The sequence below is a fragment of the Rhineura floridana genome, chromosome 20 (assembly GCF_030035675.1).
Source record: "Rhineura floridana isolate rRhiFlo1 chromosome 20, rRhiFlo1.hap2, whole genome shotgun sequence".
NCBI classification, from domain to species: Eukaryota; Metazoa; Chordata; class Lepidosauria; order Squamata; family Rhineuridae; genus Rhineura; species Rhineura floridana.
The window spans coordinates 18,970,027-18,995,198 of NC_084499.1; the positions used below are offsets into that span (position 1 = coordinate 18,970,027).

The 25,172-nt window shown below is 46.9% G+C and overlaps 1 protein-coding gene across 1 annotated transcript in view; it reads right to left on the reverse strand.

Moving 5' to 3' along the window:
• Nucleotides 1-3,251: 3,251 nt before the first annotated feature.
• Nucleotides 3,252-25,172, reverse strand: part of PRDM12 (PR/SET domain 12) — a 32,054-nt gene continuing 10,133 nt past the window's right edge. Inside the window, exons 2-6 of the mRNA XM_061603852.1 lie at nucleotides 18,336-18,526; nucleotides 15,998-16,153; nucleotides 8,556-8,667; nucleotides 7,357-7,419; nucleotides 3,252-6,014 (exon numbers count right to left, since the gene is read on the reverse strand). Coding sequence (XP_061459836.1) covers nucleotides 5,632-6,014; nucleotides 7,357-7,419; nucleotides 8,556-8,667; nucleotides 15,998-16,153; nucleotides 18,336-18,410 — 789 coding nt within the window. The 5' untranslated portion in view covers nucleotides 18,411-18,526 and the 3' untranslated portion in view covers nucleotides 3,252-5,631. The remainder of the gene's footprint in view (nucleotides 6,015-7,356; nucleotides 7,420-8,555; nucleotides 8,668-15,997; nucleotides 16,154-18,335; nucleotides 18,527-25,172) is intronic.

Sequence of the window (25,172 nt, forward strand, 5' to 3'; positions counted from 1 at the left end):
TGCGGCGAGCCCCCTTATAGTGGCGAGAGAGAAGGAAAATGAGAGCAAAACCCTCACTTCCGGTTGTCATTTTCATTTTGCATGCAATTTAACTTTGCTGTTTTTTCCTTTTTTCCATTTAACTGCTATTTAATCCCACCATTTGCATTTTCTCCCCTCCCCTCTTTTACACCCACGTGTGTGTGAACGGCTTGCATCCAACAAAGCTTTACTCAAAGGAGACCGATAGTTACGGGCCTAAGTTGGCCTTGTTTATTAATTTCAATGGGTCTACCGTGAGTGCAATGCCTGGCTATCAAGGTCCTATGCGATAAACTCCAAGGGAAACACTCCAGTCTCACATGCGGGAAACAGGTTTAATGAAAAGCTCAAAACATACATCTAAATAAGGAATGCTAAACAAAGCACGTGGCTGATTGAATTCTTCTCACCTGTGCTTAGCAAGCAGTTCATGAGTCTCAAAAAGACATTACACCACAGTGAACAGGACTACTACTGGATATCGCTATCCAAGTTATTGTTGTTTTTATCTGATCTTGAAGTCTTTGCTGTTTTATTTTTGCTGTGTAAGGCTGCAATCCTATACATGTCTACTCAGAAATAAACTTCATTGGATTCAACGGGAGTTACTCCCAGGAAACTGTGTATTGGATCACTTTGAGACACTTGTGTGCAAAAGTTGTTGTTATTATTAATAACATTATATTACATTAGATACAACCCTATAATGTGCATGTGTTCGGTTGGGGACCCGGAAGTATCTAATTAGTTCCATGGACTGTATCCCCTTTGGCGGCAGAGGATTTGCTGGCTGGCATTTCGGAGGGGAGTTTGCCCGGACAGCGTGCCTGAGTAACCATGATGGATTCTGGCACCATCGGGCGGAAGTGCCTTCATGCTTGGGCATGCAAAGGGGGAAGAACCGGGCAGGTCGGTTTTAAATACAGTTCTGTGGCGCCCTCTAGTGGCCATTTGTGGGCTCTACGGAGAAAAACTTTTTTTAAAAAACAACCCTAAAATCTAGGGGGGGTGTGTGTGTGTGTGTGTGTGTGTGTGTGTGTGTGTGTGTGTGTGTGTGTGTGTGTGTGAGAGAGAGAGAGAGAGAGAGAGAGAGAGAGAGAGAGAGAGAGAGAGAGAGAGAGAGAGAGAGAGAATACGTGCACGAGTGTATTACTGAGAACCTGGAAGCATTATGTGTGTATAAATATATAATATTCTGTATGTGTGTGTGTGATATTTCTGTAATGATACTGATTTCAAATATTTTAATTATCACATCTGTGTTTGCCACCTTGCACTCCTTCGGGAGGAAGGTCGGGATATAAATTTAATAAATAAAATATCTGTGTGTGTTTCGAATCCCAGAAGGGTGGAAGTACTCATTGAAACAATCTATGTACTCCAGTGACTAAAGTCAGAGAGATATTCGCGTGAGCATGAAAGCAAAAGTTTTGGGCTTCTGCTCAGCTGTAGAGCATCTGTCTTTGCAGGCAGGAGGTGCCAGATTCGATCCCCAATGACATCTCCGGGCAGGGCTGGGAACAAGACTCCTTCCTGAATCCTTGGAGAGCCACTGCTGGTCAGTCTTGACAATACTGAGCTAGATTGAACTGTTGCTCTGATTCGATATATAGCAGCTTCCTACATTCCTCGCTGGATTGTCACCTTGCAGTGGTGAGTGGGCTTGCGTGTTCTAATGAACCCTGTGAGCGATGCCGTTGGGAGTCATGTACTCCCAGCAGGGTCACCCATGGCAGTAAGGACAAGGGAGAGGAACCAGGCAAAGAACGATCCAAGAAAGCCCTCAATGGCAGAACAGGCGGAGGATAACAATGTTTATGTTACAACGGCTGTGAAGGTGGATGAAGGCTGCAGCAGATAAAAGACTTCCAATCGTCGTGGTATCCATGCCATTGGATCAAAGCCTTTTTCTGACAAGATTGTGTGTTGATCGTCGTGCACCGATCTCCCCACATAAAACAAATTCACGCATAGGCATCTTCCACATGGAACACAATCTTACTCGGCCATGAGTGATCGCCAATGAATGAATGACATTCCTATCTTCTTCAGCCAATCTGATGTGAATCAAAGGCCGCTGGATGGAATACACTCAAGACATGCTGCATTTGCAATGGCTGAGCAGTGTTAGGTTGAAGGTGTGTGGTCTTAAGTGACAAATTTCCTGAGTGGTCTGTCAGTGCCACTTTGGCTATGATCTACTTTTGAGCATCAGAGAGCTGAAGAAGGCTCCCAGGTAACTTTTATGTGTGCAAACATTATGCGTGGGTGTTTCATAACACTCATTTACAACTAGGATTACAACCAGACTAGATAATGAAGGCACATGGAAGTGCTATATTAAAATGATGGTGATGATTTTGTAATTAATGCAGGCAAGAGCCTTGTTTTTAAAGCTGAACGCACAATGCTCTGCTGAACTTGATTGATTGGTTTATTGGAATTCCAGCCCACCCTTTGCCACGGGTGGGTTAATGTGCAGCTCAGTACAATTGAACCATGCAACATGTAAACATTAGACATGAGAAATATTCTGATCCATCCTCTCCCCTCTACCCCAAGGGCCCACCCAAAAAGGTGTGTCTTGACCTGACGCCGAAACGTATACAAGGATGAAGGGTGTTCCGCAACCCAAGGGGCCAACACAGAAAAGGCCCTCTCACATAGCTCCATCCAACGGACTTCACAGGGTGCTGGAACTGCCAGCAGTGCCTCCCCTGCAGATTGCACATCACAGCTCCCAGGCAGGATGATGATGCATCTAGGCAGGATGATATCATGTCACCCACCACCCTGGCAAAATTAGGATGGCGTCAGGTTGGACTGTTGAGGAGGCGAGGAACTTTAGCTTGATGGATCAGTTCGAGTCTAGCCTCCTCTTTTCCACAGTGGTCAGCCACAGGGCACGAAGGTAACAAGGCAACTCCTCTTGTATGTCCTTAGGATCTAGTGTTCAGAGTTCAGAGGTAGACTGATTATGACTATGGAGGCTTTGTTTAGCACAAGGACACAGGAAAGTGTTTTATACTGAGTCAAACCATTGGTCCATCTAGTTCAGTATTGCATACAAGGATAAAGCATTGACTCAGGATAATGCAAATTCCTACGGTCCTAAGTTGCTCTAGGAGCTGCCAAGCAGGAGTATAAATTCTTCCAACAACTGAATAGAACAAATCAGTGAATCTGTACAACGAACCTGTGAAGTAGACCAGTATTACTTATCCCCCATGTTGGACACAGGAAGGCTTATGGCAAAGACATGACTTTAATTCAGGCTCACAGCCTCCAGATCACCCCAACTCTCAAAACAAAAACTATGTAAACTTTGAAAAATCTAAAGCTGAAACACCCAAGCATTTTCTTCCATTGTCAGTAATTTGTAGTTCTATTATTATTATTATTATTATTATTACTCTATTATTATTATTTAGAATACAAGAGAGTGAGAGAGATACAAAGATCTATACAGCTGTGTACATAATACCATCAAATTATATATAATATCAAATAGTGTTTTACACGAATTGATATTTACAAGGTTAAAGTGACCAGCGTTTCCTGGAAGAAAAACACCATTTGCGACAACTCTGTGCCTCTTCTCTTTTCAATAGGAATCAATATCATCAGTACTCTTTAAAAAAAAAAAAGGGTATGTTACAACAGCAAAGAGCCTGGTTTATCAGGCTTATGGTGGAGCGACAGAGAGCTATTCTGCTTGGTATGGAGAAAAAGGACTGGGGCACCCTGTACCACTTATGATGCCACTTTAAAGAGTCACAGCTTCTTCCCCCAGAGAATCCTGGGAACTGTAGTTTCTGAAGGGTGCTGACAGTTGTTAGGGGACCCCCCAATTCCCCTCCCAGAGCGACAATTCCCATAGTGGTTTAACAGTCAATCCCTCTTCCCAGAGAACTTTGGGAAGTGTAGCTCTGAGAGAGGAATCAGAGGGTTCCTAACAACTTTCAGCACCCAGAACAAACTACAGTTCCCAGGATGCTGTGGAGGAAGTAGCCATGACTGTTTAAAGTGGGATCATAGTGCTTAAAATGTATAATGCTGTACAGGGTCTGAGATGGACAGAATGGTCCTATTTTTTTTTAAGTATCAGGCAGCAGCGGATGAGAAAAGACTCTTCTCCGCCCCAAACTCTTGAAAGCTGCTGCCAGTCAGAGCAGACAATATTCACCGAGATGAACAAACCATCTGCTCTGCTCTGTGTTCCTCATTCACAGTCCACCCAACGTTGGGAGCAGTTCTCCTGGGATTACAGTGGCCCCTGAACGCTCTCTTCAATCGCTCATCCATACAGTTGTCATTAGAAGCCAAAGAGAGCTTAACACTGTGGATGGAGCTGGAGGCGAAGATGCCTCTCTACAGCGGAGAAGAACAGAGGTTAGACTTGAGCCCAGAGCTTGGGAAAGTTACATTTTTGAACTGCAACTCCCATCAGCCCCAGCCAGCATGGGCTGATGGGAGTTGTAGTTCAAAAAAGTAACTTTTCCAAGTTGAGCCAAATACAGACTTGGAGGTATCCCCAAAGGCTTGAGATATCCCTGTCTGCTATGGCTGGATTACCCACCAACCATTTAGCCCCCCTCCAAAGAAAACAACAACAGCTGCTAGGAACTCTAGGTCTGGATCCGGGAACCAGGGGCTGCACTCTGCCATAGTGAGCTATTACTGATTTGTGTGTGTTTGGTTGTGTACACCCCACACATTTAAAGCACATTCTCCTCTGCTCCCCTAGAATCCTGGGAATTGTCATTTGCTAAGGACGCTGGGAAGTGTAGCTCCGTGAGCAGTAAACTACAGTTCCCAGATTTGTTGGGCGAAGCCGTGTGCTTTAAACACATACTGTGTGCGCAGTCATCGCTCTTTGGATCCAGAAAAGGACTGGAATCTCTTGCTAGCTATCGCCAAGCCTCATTGCCCATCGATCTCTGTGGCCAGGATGGCCGACAGTCGAGATGTTGTGGGTTGAAGTCCAGGTCCCCCATTTCTGCTCTAAACTTGGGAGGGGGGAAATATGTGACCTCCATCTCTCTACATTCACCCGTGGAGCTCATTTGCAGAAATATTCCCCCTTGACCTCACTTTCTGGGATTTCTGGGTCAGTGGGCAATACAGTGAAGCCCCTACATCATGAAGAAGAAACTACAATTGGTGGAATCATCCTGGATGCATCTGAAAGGCCTTTGGATGGAAATTTTGAAGGACTTGGGGGGGAAGGGGTGCCCCTTGTCTTCAAGCCCCCACATGGGAATAGTGAGGCCTTATCAGAACAGAAACGCCACTCGCCATCCCCTAAGATCTGCCATGCCGCTTCAGACCAAAAGGTTCATCTTAGCCCCAGTGCTCTGTCTCCAAGAGTGGCCAGCCGGAGACCGCCGGGAGCCTCACAAGCAGGGTCCTGGAGGCCACGGCCTGCCCCCTCTCTTGCTCAGATGGTAGACGTGTGCTTGAACATGGAGGTTCTATTTTGCGATCCTGGCTAAGAGTCGCTGCTGGACCAATCCGCTGCGAATCCCCCACTTGCCCCTGCGCCCCAATGGGTTGATGCCAACCAGTCCACAGCAGCACCAGCAGGGCCCTGCACCCCCCATCCCGTTTTCACAGCACCATGGTGGGGATGTGGTGAGCGAGGGAGGTGGGGTGTGGCACCGGCAAAGCGGGCGAGTGTGACTGCAGGGTGCCATTGGGGGGACGGTGCCTGGCGCTCTTCTGGTGGGCCCGCAGCCCGGCCAGCTGGGAGTAGGCACTTTGGCAGACCTGGCACTTGTATGGGCGCTCGCCAGTGTGGAGGCGGACGTGGTTGCGCAAGGTGGAGGACTGGCTGAAGCGGCGGTTGCAAAAGCGGCAGACAAAGGGCTTGTCCAGGGTGTGGATCCGCATGTGGGAGCGGAGGTTGCTGCGGGAGTTGAAGCCACGGTGACAGATGACGCACCGCATGCGCCCCGTGGAGCTGGCGCCCACCTCGGCTGCGTGGAAGTCCTCTACAGGGGGGCAATGGACAAAAGGAAAAGAGAAGGTCATTTCAAGTGAGAATCCCAAAAGCAAAACATTTATTTACTTATTTTTATTCATTTACATCACAGTAGTTCCTGCTGACTCCAATGCCAGGGAAGCAGTGAATGCACTCCGAGTTTTAGTCCTAACTTTCAAGGAGTTCCCAAGGCGCTGAAACCTATTCACAAAATGTGCCCAGCACCTTGGGCGGCTCCTTGAAAGGTCAGAGTAAAACCCAGAACAGATTCACTGCCCCACTAACATCAGAGCTCATTTAAAGCACATGGCTTCCCCTAAAGAATCCTGGGAACTGCCACTTGTTTAGGGTGCTGGGAATTGTAGCTCTGTGAGGGGGAAACTACACTTCCCATGATGCTTTGAGAAGGAAGCCATGTGCTTTAAATATATGCAGCCTTAGCTAGCACAACTGTCGTCATAATTATATAAATTTTAATCAGGGCTGCAACCCAGTTAAAGATAGACTGAGAGTGCAACCCTTTGCATATCTACTCAGATATATGTCCCATTGAGTCCAATGGGGCTTACTCCCAAGTAGGCAAGCACAGGATTGCAGCCTGTATTTAAGCATATGCGGGGAGTCATCATGTAATCTACCAGCTCAAGCTGCAAACATTGCAGGCCGATTAAAATGATGCTTCCGAAGCAAGGGGCACATTTGCTATGCTCTAAAATTATGCACGTCTGTGCCGAAGAACAAAGCACTGTCTTGGAAGAGGCATTCTCCACTCTGCCTGCGAAGAAGATGGCAGGAGGCCCCTTTTAAGACAGTGGTAGCCATCAGCACTCGTATTAAAAATAAATAAATAAATAAATGTGCTGCCGAATTAATCAAGAGGGCAATGAAGAGGTCTGATGACACAATCCGACACGTGCATACTCACAGGTTCGTCCCACTGAGTTCAATGAGCTAACTGAAAGGTACGTGCGTGTAGGATTGTAGACAGAGGCTGTCACCCTAAGTACTCCAACCTTACTTGCCTTGGAGTAAGTCCAATTGGTCTCAGTGGGGCTTATTTCTGAGTAGACCTGGCTAAGAGCGCAGTGTTAATCTCTTGATCAAAAACCTCAATGGATTACATGTTGCAGGCGCTGTTAATCTCTTAATCTAAGTATGAATCGATTCAAATGTTGTTGCAGCCCTCATTTCAGAGAAATTTATATAATCATGTCGGGCCTGATCCATTCCCTCGCTCCCCCTCCCCATGCGCATGCGCAATGCACAGGTACTTGGCTTTGCCAAAGGGAGGCTGCCGCATACCTCCTGCGTACCCCTCCAGCCATCCCTCAATCACCCCAGGAGGACCCTACCTTGCACGATAGTCATGCCCGGACCAGGTGCGCCCACAGAGGGGAATGGATCAAGCCCATATTCTATATATGTGTCATTAATGAAACAAACATTGTAATTAATATTCATTATCGAGGGTCGTACAGCAAAATTAGTAGTATCGCTCTATTCAACATGAACAAAATGTTTTGAAACACACACACATGGAATGGAATAATATATATGTAAATTCATTGCATGCCCTTTATCCCCAAAATGAGATGTTGCTACTCCTTTCCCCCATGCAAAACAGCCTTCTCTTGACAAGGTAAACAAACCATCACAACGGGCATGATTGCATCAGGTTAACATTTATAAAACCCCTTTCTGCCACTTGTAGCCATCGATAAAGTCAGCTGCGAGGACTGGGGGAGGGCCATAGCGCAGGGGCAGAGCATCTGCTTTGCACGCAGAAGGTCCTGGGTTCAATCCCCAACGGCAGAGCTGCTGCCAGTCAGTGTAGACAGCACTGACCTAATGGACCAATGGCTTGACTCAGGACAAGGCAGCTTCCTGGGGGTTCCGTTAAAAATGGCAGCAGCCCAGCCACGTCGCGTGTTGGAAATGCAGCGCCAAGATGAAACATTAAAGGCCTCTGCAATCTTTTATATATATATATTTCCCTGATGCCTGAATAATGAATAAAGTGGGGACATGCAGGTCCCCTCTTTGGGGACACTATCCCACAGCCGCAGTGTCACAACTAACCACAACAGTGAAGGGCTGTCTGCATTGCAGCCGAGAACCGGTCACACCGTTTTTCCCCCCAGGGAGTTCTTACAATTGTCCCAAAGCGAGGGCCGTAGATCAGTGGCACCCGCTTTCCATTCAGAAGGTCCCGGCTTCAACCCCCAGCGCCATCTCCAGGTAGAACTGGGAATGTCCCCCACCAGAAACCCCAGAGGGCCTCTGCCGTTCAGTGTAAACAGCACTGAGCCGGAGGTCCCAAAGGCAGCTTCCGATGGGGTGGCCAAGCCTCCCATTCCCATCGGAACAATAGGATGCTGAAACCTTTGGCCAGAGGCCCTCCTAAAACATGCAGGGAAATGTGGGAAGGAATTAAATGATCCCAGCCACCCCCTCCACTCCAGATCCCACAAACCGGCAGAGGGAACTCGCTGCTAAGGAAGGTGAGTTGTGCACGCTGCCAGTGCCAAGCCAATTCCAACCATCTCCTTACCGTGCTTGCTCTTCTTCTGCTCTTCCTCGAGGCCCAAGACACCAGGGATCCCCAGGAAGGTATTGTGAGAATTCCCGTACCAAACCAGCAATTCTTGATCCGGAGGGATCATCTACAGGGGGAGAAGTGGGGAACAGGGTAAGGAGACTCGCTGTTTTGAATCCATCTCTGAAAATGAACCATTGCAACTGGAACAGAAAGGCTTGTTTCCCCTTTCAATGCCTTATGTCAAGCCCTACAACAGCCTTGTAAGGAAGGCCAGTGGTATATTAGCCCCAGTCTGGGGGACCATCAGGGGAACACGTGGACTTTGGAACTGGTGGTGGGTCCTAGGCTCCCCAAAACACACATGCACACAACACAAAAAATGCATTACTGCAGGCTGAAACTCCACCGATGGTGCATCTGGATCTTTCTGCAGACATACTGGAGGATTCCAAGGCAGCTGGGCTGCTTGCCCAATGAAGCTGCACCTTTGCTCCATTCTCCCCCCCCTCTTGGCACCTCTCCAAGTTCTGACCATCTCATAAACTTTCTTCTACATCATGAGCTACCCTAATGAGTCCGTCCCGGCGCATGAGGGCCCTAGTGCTATCAGTTCAGAATTGAGGGATCTCTTTCGGGCCAAGGGCCGCATTCTTTTTTGGACAACCTTCCAAGGGCCGCATGCCAGCAGTGGGCGGGGCCAGATGCAAAAGCAGGCAGAGCAATCGTGTAAATGTTATCTTTTTATACTAGGTTAGTTTCTGTACAGACTCACTCTCACACACATACCCATCTCTAGATCCTCCATTGAAGCCATTATGCAACTTGGGACCAGGATATCTGAAAGATCGTCTTACCCCTTATATGCCCAGTTGATCACTGCACTCTGCAGTAGCATTGCCAGGTCTCTGGTGTTTACCCGGAGACTCCGGTTATGGGGGTCCTCTCTGGGTCTCCGGTCGAGTCATCCCAATCTTGGGTTTTCCAGAGTCACTTGTCTGGTGGCCCAGAGACCTAGCAACACTACACCAGTTCATCCAGCTTATCTACACCCAGCCGCACCACATCTTGCATCAGCATGTGTAGTGTGCATGCCTTCCATCACCCAAGATGGAGGCGGAGGCATCAACATGCTGATGCGACGAGGTGGCATGACCAGATATAGGTAGGCTGTGCTGGCTGCCAGCTGTTCCCCGGCCTGTAATCCCTGCCACCATCCGGTTGCAATACTGTCGGGGATCACAGAGTGGGAGCTCCATCCTCCCAGGCCCAGGGGCTGCCCGAGAGGTGGGGCACTGAGGCAAGGGTGGGGGGCAAGAGGCAGAGGCGGCAAGCAAGCCCAGGCCTTCCCCAAGGTTGAGCAGGAGGGAGACCTGTAAGCGCCCAGCTTGGGGTGCCAACAAAAGAAGGTGGTGGTTGGAGGAGGTTGGGAAAGTGCCTGGAGGAGTGACATCACCAGGGCCCACCTCTGAAATCCCAGGGTTTGGAATGCTTCTGACCTGGCAACCCTCCTCTGCAAGTGAGGGTCTCTTCCAGATGCCATCTGATCAGGAGGTCCATTCCACACAATATAGGATGTGGGTCTTTAGTGTGGTGGCACCTGCCCTTTGGAATTCCCTCCCCGTAAATGTTTGACAGGTGCCATTTCCGTTATCTTTTTGGCGCCTACTGAAGACCTTCCTCTTTCAACAAGCCTTTTAAGTAGAGACCTTATCCTAGTTTGCTTTGATTTGGATTCCTGCATTGCGCAGGGGGTTGGACTTGATGGCCTTACAGGCCCCTTCCAACTCTACTCTTCTATGAGTCTATGATTCTAGTCTGCATCTCTGTTGGAATTGCTTTTTAAAATATTTTTAAGCTTTTTTTAAAAAAAGATGTTTTTAAGATATGTGTGTGTATAGACACACACACACACTGCAGACAACAGGCATTATCTTAAAACAGGCATCTCCCCCTCCCTTCTGCATCTTGTCTCATGCACAGGAGGCAATTATAAGGTTATCCAACATCAGGTTGGCTGATAACCAGAAAGGAGGTCTTTTTGGTGCAGGCACCCTGTTGAGAAACGCCCTCTCCACTGCTCTTTTGGTGCCAATTGTGAAATCATTCTGGTGTTGCAGTGAAAAAAATATTTTTTTTGCACGAGGATGAAAGGGTTAAGTCAACGCCTCTGCAGAAAAAGCTGGCGCAATTTCTCCATGCAAAAAAACACACCACCTGCCCTCCCATTCCACCGTGTTACATCAACAGCAGTTATTTTCTTTTACAAAAGTTGAGTTGCAAAATGCCAAAAAGCATTCAAAAGATCTTCTGCAGGAAAATAAAACCTCCCCGCCACAACTGCCCCCCCCCAGCAGCTCTTGCTGAAATCTTAACTATTATTTTCCCATTAGGAGGCAAGGCCCTAGACATGAGAGATGGCACATAATAACTGTACTTAGCACTTGTATATGCGCGGGCTGCAGTTGAGATTGTGTGTGCTTTGTGGGGGGGGGTGCATTTCAGAGTGCATTGCAGAAACGGGGGGGGGGAGCCAGTTGTGCGACCTCTCACCCCCACACCCAGATTTCAGCTGTTTGCAAAGCTTTACCCAACCGTTAAAATTAAATAGATAGATCAATGAAAGCAGGGGTCAGGGGACCTTTAGCCCTCCAGATGTTGTTGGATTACAACTCCCAGTCAGCCTTGTCTATTCACTGGGGGGGGGGAGTTGATGGGAGATGTAGGTCAGCAACACTGGAGGGCCAGACTTTTCCATTTCACGCCAAACTAAAGCTTTAAGCTGCCCAAATCTATCAAATTTGAACTTTCCGAAACAATATGGTAACCAAAACACAGCCATCCTCCAAAATCCGCACTTATCCAGATTTTGTGTCGCAGTTTGGTAACCCAACAATGTCTACAAAAATAGTATTATTAGTGGAAAGTGTGCATAAAAATGAAAATATGAGTGAAAGTAGCATGCAAATGTGCATACCATGATGAGAAATGGCTTGCAAGAATGCGTACGTGAGTCAAAACAGCCTACAAAAATATGTTTATTGGGAGAAATTTGCACTAAAATGCTAAGAGAGTGTTCATGAGGATTTTTTTTTAAAAGTCAAATTCCTGCAGAAACGGGGAGAACTGAATTTAAGACTGGAAAAATGAGAAAGAGAGAGAACTGAAATTGGGAGATCTCTTTATCCCTAACAGAAGAGGCAAGCCAGTTTGAAACAGAAAAGTGGCTGGTCTCCTCTGCCAGGCAATCGGCCACAGTTTTAAAAGCACAGCCATGCATATGGCTGACTAGGTTTGCTTTGCAACCTTACGTAATGAAGAGGGAAGCAGGCAATATTAAATCAGCAAAGGCAAATTATAATTGCTGAGGCTGAGAATTAAGAGCACACGTCTTTAATTAGGAATGTTTATGTGTATCATATTTGGATACAACACCAGGAATTTGGGGGTGTATCCAACTCAGTTGTACTCAGAGGAGACCCGTTGAAATTAACGTATCTAAGTTAATCATGCCTATCAATTTCAGTGAGTCTACTCTGCGTAGGACTAGTATGGGATACAATCTTTGTTTAATTTGTCTGTCTCTACTGGCTGTTCAACGAAGTCCTCACAGTGGTTCACAGAACCATATCAAAGTACACGCAAACTCTATATAAAAACCAAGTGAATACAACCAAGATTTAAAAACCCACAAATCAGCTTAAGAACAAGTCAAAATCCACATTTTAAAACCCTCCACAGAACAATGTAAAGTCATCCTCTTAGATGGCCACGGGAAAAGTATATGCGCCAATCACTAAAAGTGCATGATAAGAATGCACTTCTTTTATTTTACAATAGAATTCAAAGAATGCAATTTCCTGCAGCCTTTAGCTAGTTGTAGGGAAAGGATATGAGCCCCAGTTCTCCATTCCCCCCTCAATAGCCACTGAAATTTTTATTCGGCCACCCCTCTGCTGAAAAATCTGAGATTTTTACCAGACATTGCCCAGACACATTCAAGCATAACTTTACAATCTTAAGGACTAGAAACTTGCTTACAAAAAGAAACAGAAGATTCTTAGGAAACTGAAGTTAGGACCCAGCTTGTTCTGCACTTGTGCCTAACTGCAGAATTTACACAACCTCGTGAACAAGGCCTTGGCAAAGGTTTCACTTTGCTTGTTGACATCTCCGGTCAGAGAACAGCTGTAGGTCAGTCATAAGGCTCCTGCTTTGCATGCAGATCTCAGATTCAACCCCCGGCATTTCTACATAGGACCAGGAAAGACTTACTGTAGAAAACCCCAGAGAGCCAATGGCCAAGGCAACAGTGAGGTAGGTATAAAGTTGCCTCCATACAGCTGGTATTTGGCAGGCTGGATTCGAGTGCATACAGGAATTCCAGCTTTGCGCAATTATTTATTTATTTATTGTACTTGTATACCGCCCCATAGCTGAAGCTCTCTGGGCGGTTTACAGTAACTAACAACATTAACAACAAATATACAAATTTAAAACACATCTTTTAAAAACAATTTAAAACACAATTTAAAAGTTTAAAACAATTTAAAACAATGTTGTATACCACTTAGAGATTTTGAAAATATTTAAATATTTTTAAATAAGAAAATATTTAAATACTCCAAAATAAATAAAATAGCCACAATGACTATACCAACTCAGATTATACGTTAAAATAACCAGCAATTAAAATCCGATAAGCACACACATTCTAGAGAAGGATCAGCTAGAAGTCTTCATCATGATGCAGAGATGTGGAATCAATGGCCCTTCAGATGTTATGGGGCTCCAGCTCCCATCAACCTCAAGGAGCATGGGCAACAGTCAAGGAAGATAGAAGCCATCATCAAACAACCACAGCTTCTCCATCCCTCCCATCGTCAATTCTGTAGCTTGGCATCAACATGCAATGAGATTTTGATATGGAGGCGGATGGAGAGAGAGGACTGCAGAACAGGTTTTCTGAGATGGGACAATTGCCTCTTTCATGCAACTGAGGGGTGCCTCTGCATCCACTACCTCCAGGCCGTGCTGTCTTGGAGGCCCCCCACGTGGGTTGAGGCCTGCATCCACCTCCAGCTTGGCTACGTTCTCTACCATGACATGCGCAATGGGAAGCAGGTCCCGTGATCCCCTTCGGAAGACGTGGCTGATATTGCAGCAAATTCTGCAGTCTGAGACCTCTTCCTGGTCATTCAAGCATCCTTCTTACATTAGGGATTTGCACAATTAAATCTAATTAAAGTGGATTAAAATGTGCTCTGTTATCCTAGCACAATAAATCCATTTTTTTCTTTAAAATGGGCCTTTTGCCATTAGGAGAATGATTGGGAAATGCAATGAAAAGTGTAAGATGGGCTAACAATTAACAGGAAGTAAGAAGGGGGGGGAGGAGTCAATTCAGTTCACATTTAAAGCCAAATCTTTCAAATTCACACTTTCCAAAAGACCCTGAGAAGAGAAATGTAGCCAGCCTTCCAAATTCGCACTTCATCCAAATTTACAAAAAATGCATGTGTTGGGGGAAAGCGTGCATTAAACTGAACATGTGAGTGAAAATGACACACAAACATGCACTGCATTAGGAGGAAATGCTTGCAAAAACGTGTCCATTGGGAGAAATTTGCACGAAAAAGCAGGAAGCGTTCCATGAGGACTTTTTTTAAAAGAAAATTTCAAATTGCCACAGAAATGTGGAGAACAGAATTTAAGACTGGAAAGCTGAGAAACAGGGAGAACCGAAATTCACAGAGCCTTCCACCCAGCAGGAAGGCCTCCAAACACCATGCAGGCAAATCAGGATAAATGCTTCTTGTTCCATCACCTCTCCAAAAGAAATCAGAACAAACGTGCAGTAGAGACAGGATATAATCTAAGTACCACAGAAGCTGCGTGCAAGAAAATCAGGAGGAACGCCCAAGACCTAGTGTAGGTCATCTGCCTTCCTACAGGTTGTCGAAAATTCAGTTTTAATCAGAGTCTGTTGTTGTTATGTGCCTTCAAGTCAACTACGACTTATGGCAACCCTAGGAATCGGCGACCTCCAACAGCATCTGTCGCAAACCTACTGAAATGAATGAACCTACATTAGTCAAATCCATTCATTTCAATGAGAGTAATCTGAGTAAAACTGAGTTTACTACTCTGAGTAAAACTGAGGATTGGCTACAATTAGGAAAGGGGAACACTGTCAAGGTCACAGTTGCGCATTTTCCCAATCTTAAATTCAGTTCTCCACAATAGCTTGCATTTTTTTTAAAAAAAAACAACCCAGTCCTTATTAAAATTCAGCTGCATTTTAGTGCTAATTTCTCTGAAATCTTGGTATGCACTTTTGCTTAACAGGCACATTTTTGGAAAGCAATTTCCCTAATAAAAAAATTGGGGGGGGGTTGTATGCTGTTTTCATGCATACAAAAGACATGCATTTTTAGACACACGTCACCCTAGCCTGTGCATTTTTGAACACATGACTTGCCTGGAGAATTGCACAGCAAAATTCAGATATGTGCGAATTTTGAAGGAAAGCTGGGTTCAGTCTGTGTATTGTTTTGTAAAGTGCAAATTAGGTATTTATTATTGATTAAATTTATATCCTGGGCTCCTCCCAAAGTTCGCCTTTAAATGCAAAGTGAATCATATTTTTTTTCCCCCATCCTTAGATTAGGGAAAGAAAGATCTGTTCATTTTGGTTCTCTCAGTTTCTTGTTTTTCCACTTTTAAATTCACCTCCACATTACTGCAGCAATTTGTGTTATTTTTTTAAAAAAACACCTCATGAAAATCCTTCAGCGTTTCAGTGCAAATTTCTTCTAATACATACATTTGAGTATGCAGTTTTGACCAATGTACACATTTTTGCAAGCGGTTTCCCTGCGCATAATGCATTTTTGAGATGCTATTTTCATTATTCATATCATTTCTATGTGCATTTCCCCCGATATATGTATTTTGTAAACGTTGCTTGGTTGGGAGAACTGGGGAATTCTGATAAGTGTGGATTTCGAAGGATGACTGTGTTTTGATTCTCATGGCATTTCGGAAAGTGCAAATGTGATCGACTTGGCTTCAAGGGTGAATGGAATTGCATTTCTCTTCCATGCCTTCCCTGGATTTATCCCTGCGTTCCCACATAAAAATCCCCCACATCAGAAAAAAATGAAGAACTAAGGAGCATCACCAATTTGGGATGAAGGCAAGCATCTGTTCCAGTCCCCCAAACGGTGGCGACTGGTAGCTCGATGCCAGCAGAGCAGTGAATCCACTCCAGGATTTAGTCCAAACATTCAAGGGGCTGCCCGAGGTGCTGAAACCTAGTCTGGAAATAGGTTCAGCACCTTGGACAGCTGCTCGAACAGTTATACTAAGACCCTGGGCGGACTCACTGCCCTGCTGACATCGGAGTCACCCATCTCCGCTGTCCCTATCCATCCCCTCATCCCTGATGGCCTTACCTCAATGGCCTTGTAGAAGATGCTATTCCCAATCTGGACCACCTCCAGGTTCTGCTCTTGCTCATTCCTTGCACACTTGATGTACGTCATCCAGCTGCGATGGTCTTCTTGGCTGGCATCGATGAAGTAACGGACAGTCCCGTCTTCGTTGAAAACCTGGGATTCAAGGGCAAGAGTGGTTGGTCCACAGATTGCACCTGCCTGCCTGCCCCTTCTGATGAAATGCATGCCGCTCACCCCACCCCAAGAAGAGGGGATTCGTGTGTTGAGGAAAGTGCAGAAAGGGACATCCAACATGAACAGGAGCATCCAATGGGAAAGGGCTAAGACATCGAGGGCTTTTTAATCTGCCTTTCTAAAAAGAGCCCTCCTGAATCAGACCAGAGGCCCATCTAGTCCAGCATCCTGTGCCAAACAGATGCTCTAAAGAGAAGCCCAAAAGCAGGGCTTGAGCGCAACATCACTCTTCCCAGTTCAGATTCCCAGCAACTGTTCTTCAGAGGCGTACCGGCCCCGACAGCGGTGGGAGAACATAGCCATCGTGGCTAGTAGCCGCCGATAGTCTTATCCTCCTTGAATTTGTCTTGTTAAAGGCATCCAAGGCAGTGGCCATCGCTGCATCTTGCATGCGTGAATTTCACAGAGGTTGTGGCCATCAATGGCTACTAACCCTGATGGTCCTGTAGTTTGGAGGCAGATGCTTCTGAATAACAGTTGCTGGAAACTGCCGGAAGGGGGAATGCTCTTGTGCCTGGGTGCTGCTTGCAGGCTTCTTGTAGTGGACATCTTGTTCGTCAGTAGTAGTCATCTGGGGTCACGGGGGGGAGGGTCTTCGACCCTTTACTTTTTTCGGAGCAGGGTCTCAACAGGCTCCCTCTGTCTCGAGCATCCTATGAGCCAATCAGCATAGAAAGGGAGGGTGTCGGCCACAGAGAAGAGTCCCAATGAGTGTCAACTGCAAGCCAGCCTTTCTTAGTCCCTACTTCAAAAAGCCAAGACAAGGTGTGAAGAGGGAGTGTTCCGTAATTGCAGAAGAAGAGTGAATCCTGATTATAGCATCCCCTCTGCATCAACAAGCAGAGCGGTAGCAGCAGGAGATAATACATCAGTGCCCAATGGCATCTCCTGATATGACTAGGAGAGGGCCCCTGCCTGAAACCCCGGAGAGCCACTGCCCATCAGTCTAGACAGTATCATCAGTGAATCTGAAGGCAATAAAACAAAGAATGAGCTCATCACATTAAATATGCCGAAGTGTTGGCCTTTTCCTGTTTTCTTTCCTAAAACCACTGACTTCAACAACATATCCATAATTTGGCAAGAACATTCGCATGAGAAAGATGGCATTTTCACATGTTTGTAAGCTGGCTTCAGCCAAGAGAGTTGCTTGAGAATTATGCATCCCACCCATAGCTCCAAATTTTATTTTTTAAGTTGCTCCCGGGGTTTAGATTTGGGAGTTTATATAGATTATTATCAACATCATTAACATCACCATTATCATTATTTCTAAATTGATCTTCCTTCCATTCGAGAGCCCAAGGCTGTGTACAACATTTCATTCATTCATCATTAAAAGAAAATCAGCTTAAATCAATACTTGATAGTCAATAAAAGCTATGGAGCCTAAATTAAAAAACTACAATACCACATTGCCACTCCTGGATGCCAAACGCCCAGGTGAACAAGGTGTCTTTAGCTGATGTCCAAAGGTCACCAGCAATGGGGACAAAAGATTCCCCCAGGGAGGGAATCCCATATTTCAGGTGCCAATACTGAAAAGGCCATGTCTTCTGTAACGATCCCCAGGCCACCCCTTTTAGTGGAACAATGAACAGGACCTTGTGGTTGAGTGAAAGACTTAGAGAAAGATCCTGAGATTCAGTGCTGGTTCCTGGTGTGTGGGTGTGTGGGGCTTGGCCAAGATGCTCTCAGCAGCCCCCCCCCTTGCTTGCGTGGTGCTTGTCCCCTCTTCCTTGCTCTTAGGGATGGAGCAGAAATACTTCTTCTGCACTTCCCAAAACAATACATTCATGGAAGCACAGATACCTTTCACAATCCTCACATCTCTGAAGTTTGCAAGGCAGTTCTCCAAGTAAGTACAACCTCTTGGATCAGGGAGATTTAACAACCCATCCCTCTTCCTAGGGAACTCTGGGAACTGTAGTCCCATGAAGGGAACAGGAGTCTCCTAACAACGGTCAGCACCCTTAACAAACTACAGTTCCCAGGATTAAGGGGGGGACATATATTTAAAGTGGTATGATACTGCTTTGTATGTACAGCCAGATGGGGTTTAACTGCACACAGCCTCACTGCCTCGGCCTTGTGTTTTTACCTCCCACATGAGATTATTATTTTTGCAAAGATCCACGTGTTCCGGGGAGATGATCCGGCCAGTGAAAGGTCCCATCTCGGTGCCGGCTTTGATCCAGGTCTTGGAAAAGATGCCAAGTCCCTCTCCCGGGATGGAACTCTGGGCGATGATGACCTCCGAAGGCAGCACCAGACTGGACAACTTCTGGACCTCTGGGCATCAGGCAGAGATGACGAAAAAAGAGAGGGAGGAGAGGGTTAAGACAGAATGAAAAGGGGGATCCCTTCCTTGCTGGCTCGAGGGTCTAGCCATTAACATGTCCTTGTCTAATGTGGTCAATCGACTGCAAGTGCAGACAGGGTCACCTGTTCATGTGAACCTCCTGACCCATTTGGGGTTCATCCAAATTTTGGGGTTCATCCAAATCTTAAACATTTATTCAGAACACACTAAGCTGTTGGGCCAACTTGGTTGTGTCCGAGAAGCAGCGTGGGGTAAGCAGGGAAAGGGGATTAAGCATTGCCTCGCCGGATCAGCCCAAAGGGCCATCGCCTAGCCCAGTGTTCTGTTTCCATCAGTGGCCAGCAGATGTCCCTGAGCGCTTGCGAGAAGGGTGCGAAAGAGGTACTTGGCGTCACCGCGGTTCTCCGGTGTCTCCTGGTGAAGGGCCGTGACTCAGTGGCAGAGTGCCTGACTCCCGGCCTGAAACCCTGGAGAGCAGCTGCCTGTCAGTGCAGACAGTACTGACCTAGGCGGACCACTGCTCTGACTCAGCCTATCATGAATTTATTCAGAATCATGAGGACTAGATTCTTACTTCATTTTTAGGGGAAGAGGCCTAGCTCAGGGGTAGCACACTTGCTTTGCATGCAGAAGGACCCGGGTTCAGCCTCCAGTGGCATCTCTGGGTAGGGCTGGGAATGTGCCCTGCCTGAAACCCTAAAGGGATGCTGCCAGTCAGTGCACACAATATGGAGCTAGATGGACCAGTGGTCTGACTCGGCATAAGGCACCTCCCTATGCTCCTGTTTAATTGAGCCCTTTGTTCAGAACTACGAGGACTAGACTCATTTACTCTTCGGAGAAGGGGTAATAGCTTAGTAGTAGAGCAGCTGCTTTGAAAGTCCCAGGTCCAATAGTTGGCATCTCTAGGTGGGGGTGGGAATGTCCCCTCACTGAAACCCTGGAGAACTCCTGCCAATCAGTGCAGACAATACTGAGCTAGATGGACCAATATCTCGACTCGGTATATGTACTGTTTCTGTACGCAGAAGATATCGTTAACCAGCACAGATGACAAGCCTATCATGAATTTGTAAGCAAACAACAAATATCATGACCTTATTTGCTGCCCCGGGCTCCTTCTAGGAGGAAGGGGAGGATATAAATTTAATAAAGAAATAAAATTTAATAAATATCTTGCTCCCAGTTAAAAATCTCACCTCGCCTGGCAACTCAGTGGGTTCCCCTAAGCAAGCAACTCTTTCCCTCAAAATCAGCCCTCAGCGGGGTTTAAAGCACCACTGGCCTACTGTCCATGGTTGCCATCAGAATCGCCAGAACATCATATGTCGCAGGACTTTGGTCATTTGAAATGTGACAAGGAGAGCTCAGGATCACAATTAGGGGATCCTCAAAGAACCTGCTAGAGTGTTGGGGGGGGAGAGGGAAAAATAAATGTGTGGCATATCAAAACAGCCAAATGAATAAAAATTAACTGGCCATCCAAACTGGGCTTCACATGCAGGATCTAAGAGTCCTGTTCTCACCCAGTCATGAAAACAGATTGTATGCTTTGCCCAATGTTATTAAATTGGCACTCTCCGATTCGTGATTAATGGGGACGCCTCAAGACATTTCGTTGCTGTGGGGTGCAGCGGCCAATGGCCCCCCAAGTCAAAGCGCATAGTCATCCTGAACATGTGCAGCACTGGCTTTGGGAGGGACATTTTCTTCCCGAGCAACAGACACAGCAAACGCAGAATAAACACTCCCTGCCCACGCTTCCCAAAGGCCAAAGATGTGGGCCTCCAAAATACAAAGAACAAAGATGCAGCGGCGAGAGGTAAATCATTGCCACAAAGTACAACATAACCTATGGATTTATGCACAGTTTGAACGCATGCACACAAACTTTGCTGTCTTAATCCACGCGGCATTGCTGGTGCAGCCCAATCCTATCTGTGTGGAGGTGTGAGGCTGAGGAGGGATGACTAGGGGAGCTAGTAATGCTGCCGCCGTCATCCGAGCATCGGCCACCTGAGGCAGACTCCTCCCTTTGCCTAATGGCAGGGCCGGCCATTAAATTATTTGTCGTTATCCTGCCATGCATTGTTCATGTCCCTCTTGAATTTAAGAACGTGAACATGTCAGAAAATAAGAAGAGCTCCGCAGGATCTAATCTGGCATCTAGTTCCCACAGTGGCCAACCGGATGCCCCGATGAGAGGCCCACAAACAGGGCCTGAGTGCCACAGCAGCTCTCCCCTGCAGTTCCCAGCACCTGGTATTCAGAAGCATAATGCCTCCGAGAGGGGAGGGAGAACACAGCCATCAGGGTTAATCAGCCACTGTATTCCCATCCAGAATCAAGAGGAAGCAAGATGCACACACAAATCACCCGGCATTCTCCAAACAGGGCAAGAGAGGAACCCAGGGAAATGGTACCCCAATTTTGGAATCCATCGTTCCACCTGGGAGCGAAAGAAAGTCCACTCATGTGCCAGCGCTCTGAGCCACAGAGACCGAATGTCCCCCCCTCCAATTGCCACTTCACTTCCATTGCCCTCTCTCAGAAGAGACAGTTTTCTTAAAAGGGGAGAGAGGTTAAAAGAGAAGCTCACCTTGAGTGCGCAGGCAGGAATCAAGCAAATTGCATAATTGCACTGCTCCCCGTGGCTCGACACGCAGCCCGATCCACAGGCTGGTTCGGTGGCCGCATTTGCGTTTTGAGCTGGCTAAGTCCTCATGGAAGCCCAATTGGGTCAAATTACAGCTTAGCAGGCTGGAAGGATAATTGTGCAGTTTGCACAGGAGAAGGCAGACGAGAGGCACAAGGTTCACGTGAGCCACATGGGAAACGGACAGGAGCCACATAAATTCTATACACATTAAAGTATACATATAATATTTTTCTCTACGCCTTTCAGCTCTGGCAAAAATAGTGCACGCATGGTGCACATTCACACAAAGGCATGGTTGGGGAGACGCAGGAACAGACAGCGAACAATGCTCATTTGCCTGGTCAAGGCGCATCATCAAAGCAATGACCCTGCACACACCATACATTTAAAGCACATTCCCCTTCCCCAAAAGAATCCTGGGAAGTGTAGTTTCCTCCCCACAGGGTGACAATTCCCAGCACCTTTAACAAACTATAATTCCCAGGAGCAGTGTGCTTTAAATGTATGATGTGTACACAGCCTAAATCAGGAAACATACATTCATCTGAAGGATTACCCCGTCTATATGCATATAGATTGCCACCTATATATATGTATACCGATATAGTTTACTGCCCTGGGCTACTACTGGGAGGAAGAGCGGGATATAAATTTAATAAATAATAATAATAATAACAATAATAACAATAATAATAATATCACAGAATGGCCTCACACCTCCCCACCCACATTATTCTTGAACCTTCTTCCCTTTAGTGCCTCTGATTAAACTTAGAGTGTAAGGACTCTGGGGCAGCGACTCGTCATGTCTGGCTTACGTTATTATTACAGAATTTTCATGTACTGTCATGTGCTTGGTATAGCATGCAAATAAGTGCATAAGGAGTGTTATCCAAGTGAAGAACAATGTCAGTGTAGGTATGGAGGCAGCATGCTTCCAAAAACCAGTTTCTAGAAACCACAGAAGGGGAAAGTTGCTGATGCGCTCAGGTCCTGCTTGTGGGCTTCCCATAATAGGCATCTGGTTGGCCATTGTGAAAACAGGAGGCTGGACTTGATGGGCCACTGGCCTAATCCAGCAGGGCTGTTTTTATGTTCTTATGATACACACACACACACTGATGAAGCCATGTAAATATTAAATAATCGCTCAAACTAGTTTACATTCTGCAACCTGACTTGACATCTACTTATATTGACAAGACAATGCATGTAAGCCACCTGTTTGTGGTGTCCGTTTGCACCCCAGTCTCTATGCCACCATGTGACCGATCACAGTTCCTGATGTGCACCTTTCAAATCACATTAGACACAATCAGAAGCACAAGACAACAGATGCACAGGCTTGCGCTTCAGCAAACGTGCACTATTAGACAGAGAGGTCCCTCCGCGTCACCAACTCATGTCCCTTATTAGAGTGGATGAGATTCTTCCCTCTAAGAGCAAGTGGAGGGTGCCGAACGAAATGGAGCCAAAAGAGCCAGGAATGGATGAGGCTTGCAGAGGTACAGGCACCTCTTAAAAAATAAAAACACTAAAAGGGCCACACTCCTCTCCAAACAGCCCAGTGAAGTTTGATAGCCATGGAAAACATAACTATGGAAAAGAATAAAGGGAATGGAATATTCTGGTAAAGGGCATGGCTGGCCAACAGGCCTGAACAGGAGCACTCCTAAGAGGAGAAAATACCTTATGACATTTTGTTGCAAGTCTTACTTGCAGCTAGATAATGCTCCCACACTCTTTCATTTCCACTCATCAACCCCTGTCTCTGTAACTATATACACCATGCATGTGCACGCGCGCACACACACAAATCCCTGTGCAGCCCGCCTGTAAGACACCTCAGCGTCCCACAAACGCCGACGATAGGGTAAGCCTGTGGCATCCGCTCCAGGTTTCAGTTGAAACTTTCAAGGAGGTGAATAGCAAGTGCCAGGGAGAAAGAACAAGGCCGGGCTGTTTCCTTCATAGCAGGCACCCAGCTGTCCTCCCTTGGAAACAGGATATTGAAGCCGATTGACCATTCGGTCTGATACTGCAGAGCTTTTCTTATACTCTTAAAATCGTGTACGCCTCTGGAAATGTATGCTCCACACTCAAAGACACAGCAGGTTCCAATTCACATCCTCTCCAATACACCACACGCACACACAGCAGTTAGTTCATTGTTGACTCTGGACTTGTCTTCTCATCGCACTTCCTCTTTAATTGGTCATCTATATCATTCCACATACTTCCAAATATGATAAGCCAGCACTGCTGTATTTGGGGACCCTCCTGCTCATCCTGCTGAATGGGGCCCCTGACCTCTGCCCCAAAGCCCTGGTCTGACACCACCACTGACCCGCACGCACCAAACATGCATCCCAGGAATGTACACGCTTTAGCTATCATCTACCCAGATGCACTTATCACAGTGCCAGCAGGAGGATAGGTGTGCAATGCACAGACTCTAGGCAGTGCCCACATGCAGTGCACCCACAACTGTACCCATCGGTCAAGCTCTGCGCCACCCAACCTCAGACGGAGAGGGCACTCTGTGGCCCAGATTCTAAAAGGACATATGTTGGCCTTCAGCTGCCAACTCGGAGAGGTGCATGCATGTTTGCAAGAGCAGGGACGTGTGAGTCTGGGACGCATCCACAGAATATTTGGAATTCCTGGGAAAGGATAAGCTAACCAGGACCCACAGGAGCACCAAGGTCCACATCAGTGGAAGAGAGAAGGGCCGCTGCTCAGTGACAGAGCACTTGCTTTGCATGCAGAAGGTCCCAGGGTCAGAGCCCAACATCTCCAGCTAGGACCAGAAGAGAACCATGTCTGAAATCCTGGAGAGCTGTTGCCAGTCAGTGTAGACAATACTGAGCTAGATGAGCCAAGAGTTTGACTTGGTTATAAGGCAGCTTCCTAGTGATACAGTTACATAAGGTTATACTCTAAATGCAATATTCTTACTGGGATCTCTCTTGTTCGATGGTAATATATATTACTGTATGTTGCATTACGTGTGTTGGAGGGAACCCTACTCATTCTGCTGAGAGGGGCCCTGGATGTCTGTTATCCTAAAGACACGCCCTGATGGCCCCCAAGTTCTCCATATGTGCCTCTAAAAAAAAGCTCACTTTTACACATGTTCATGCCGCCGTGCTCATTTCTCCAGGGAGGTTCCCTGCCAAGGAGAGGACCTTTCGCCTGCTGTGCCCTAAGGACCACCCTAAATCGCTCCACCTTTTGCCAGTGGAACGAGATAACCCATCCATCATTAGCGGCGCCACTAGGGTAGGACTTGTAAGGCAGGTGACCGGGGGCCCGCTCAGCAGAGGGGCCCCACTCACATCAAAAATCACTCACCACATTTGGAAGTAAGCGCAGTTAATACATCGGCTAAACTCAGCAAGCACGGGAAGCTGCTGTCTGCAGAGTCTAGCTCAGCATTTACACCGACTGGCAGCCGCTCCTCAGGACTCCACATAGGGTGTCTACCTGGTGATGCCTGGATTTGAACCTAGGACCTTCTGCCTGCAAAGCTACTGAGCTGCAGCCCTTCCATCAAAGAGCACCCACGCATACATAGGCAAAGAGGCATGGAGTCCAGAGCCGAAAGGAGCCTGCTTGAGAGCTTCCCAGAGGCCTCTGGTTGGCCACCGTGAGAACACGACACCAGACTAGATGGGCCACTAGCCTGATCTGGCAGGGCTTTCCTTACATTCTTAGCTACTCAGCCACTGTGAGGCCCAGATGGTGGGCTAGATCCAAGCAGTGTTCTTCGGATGCTCACTGGACGCCGTGCACATGCCCCTTTTTGTCTTCACAGACCTCACGTGTGGCGCATCTGCCCTTGACAGAGGCGCATGGGGGACACCCCAACGGGATGGAGGAGGAAAACTTTTACAAGCCTCTCTTTCTAAACCAGCCTGTGGCAGCCAACCTGGGAAAAAGTAGGTTGCAGGCCT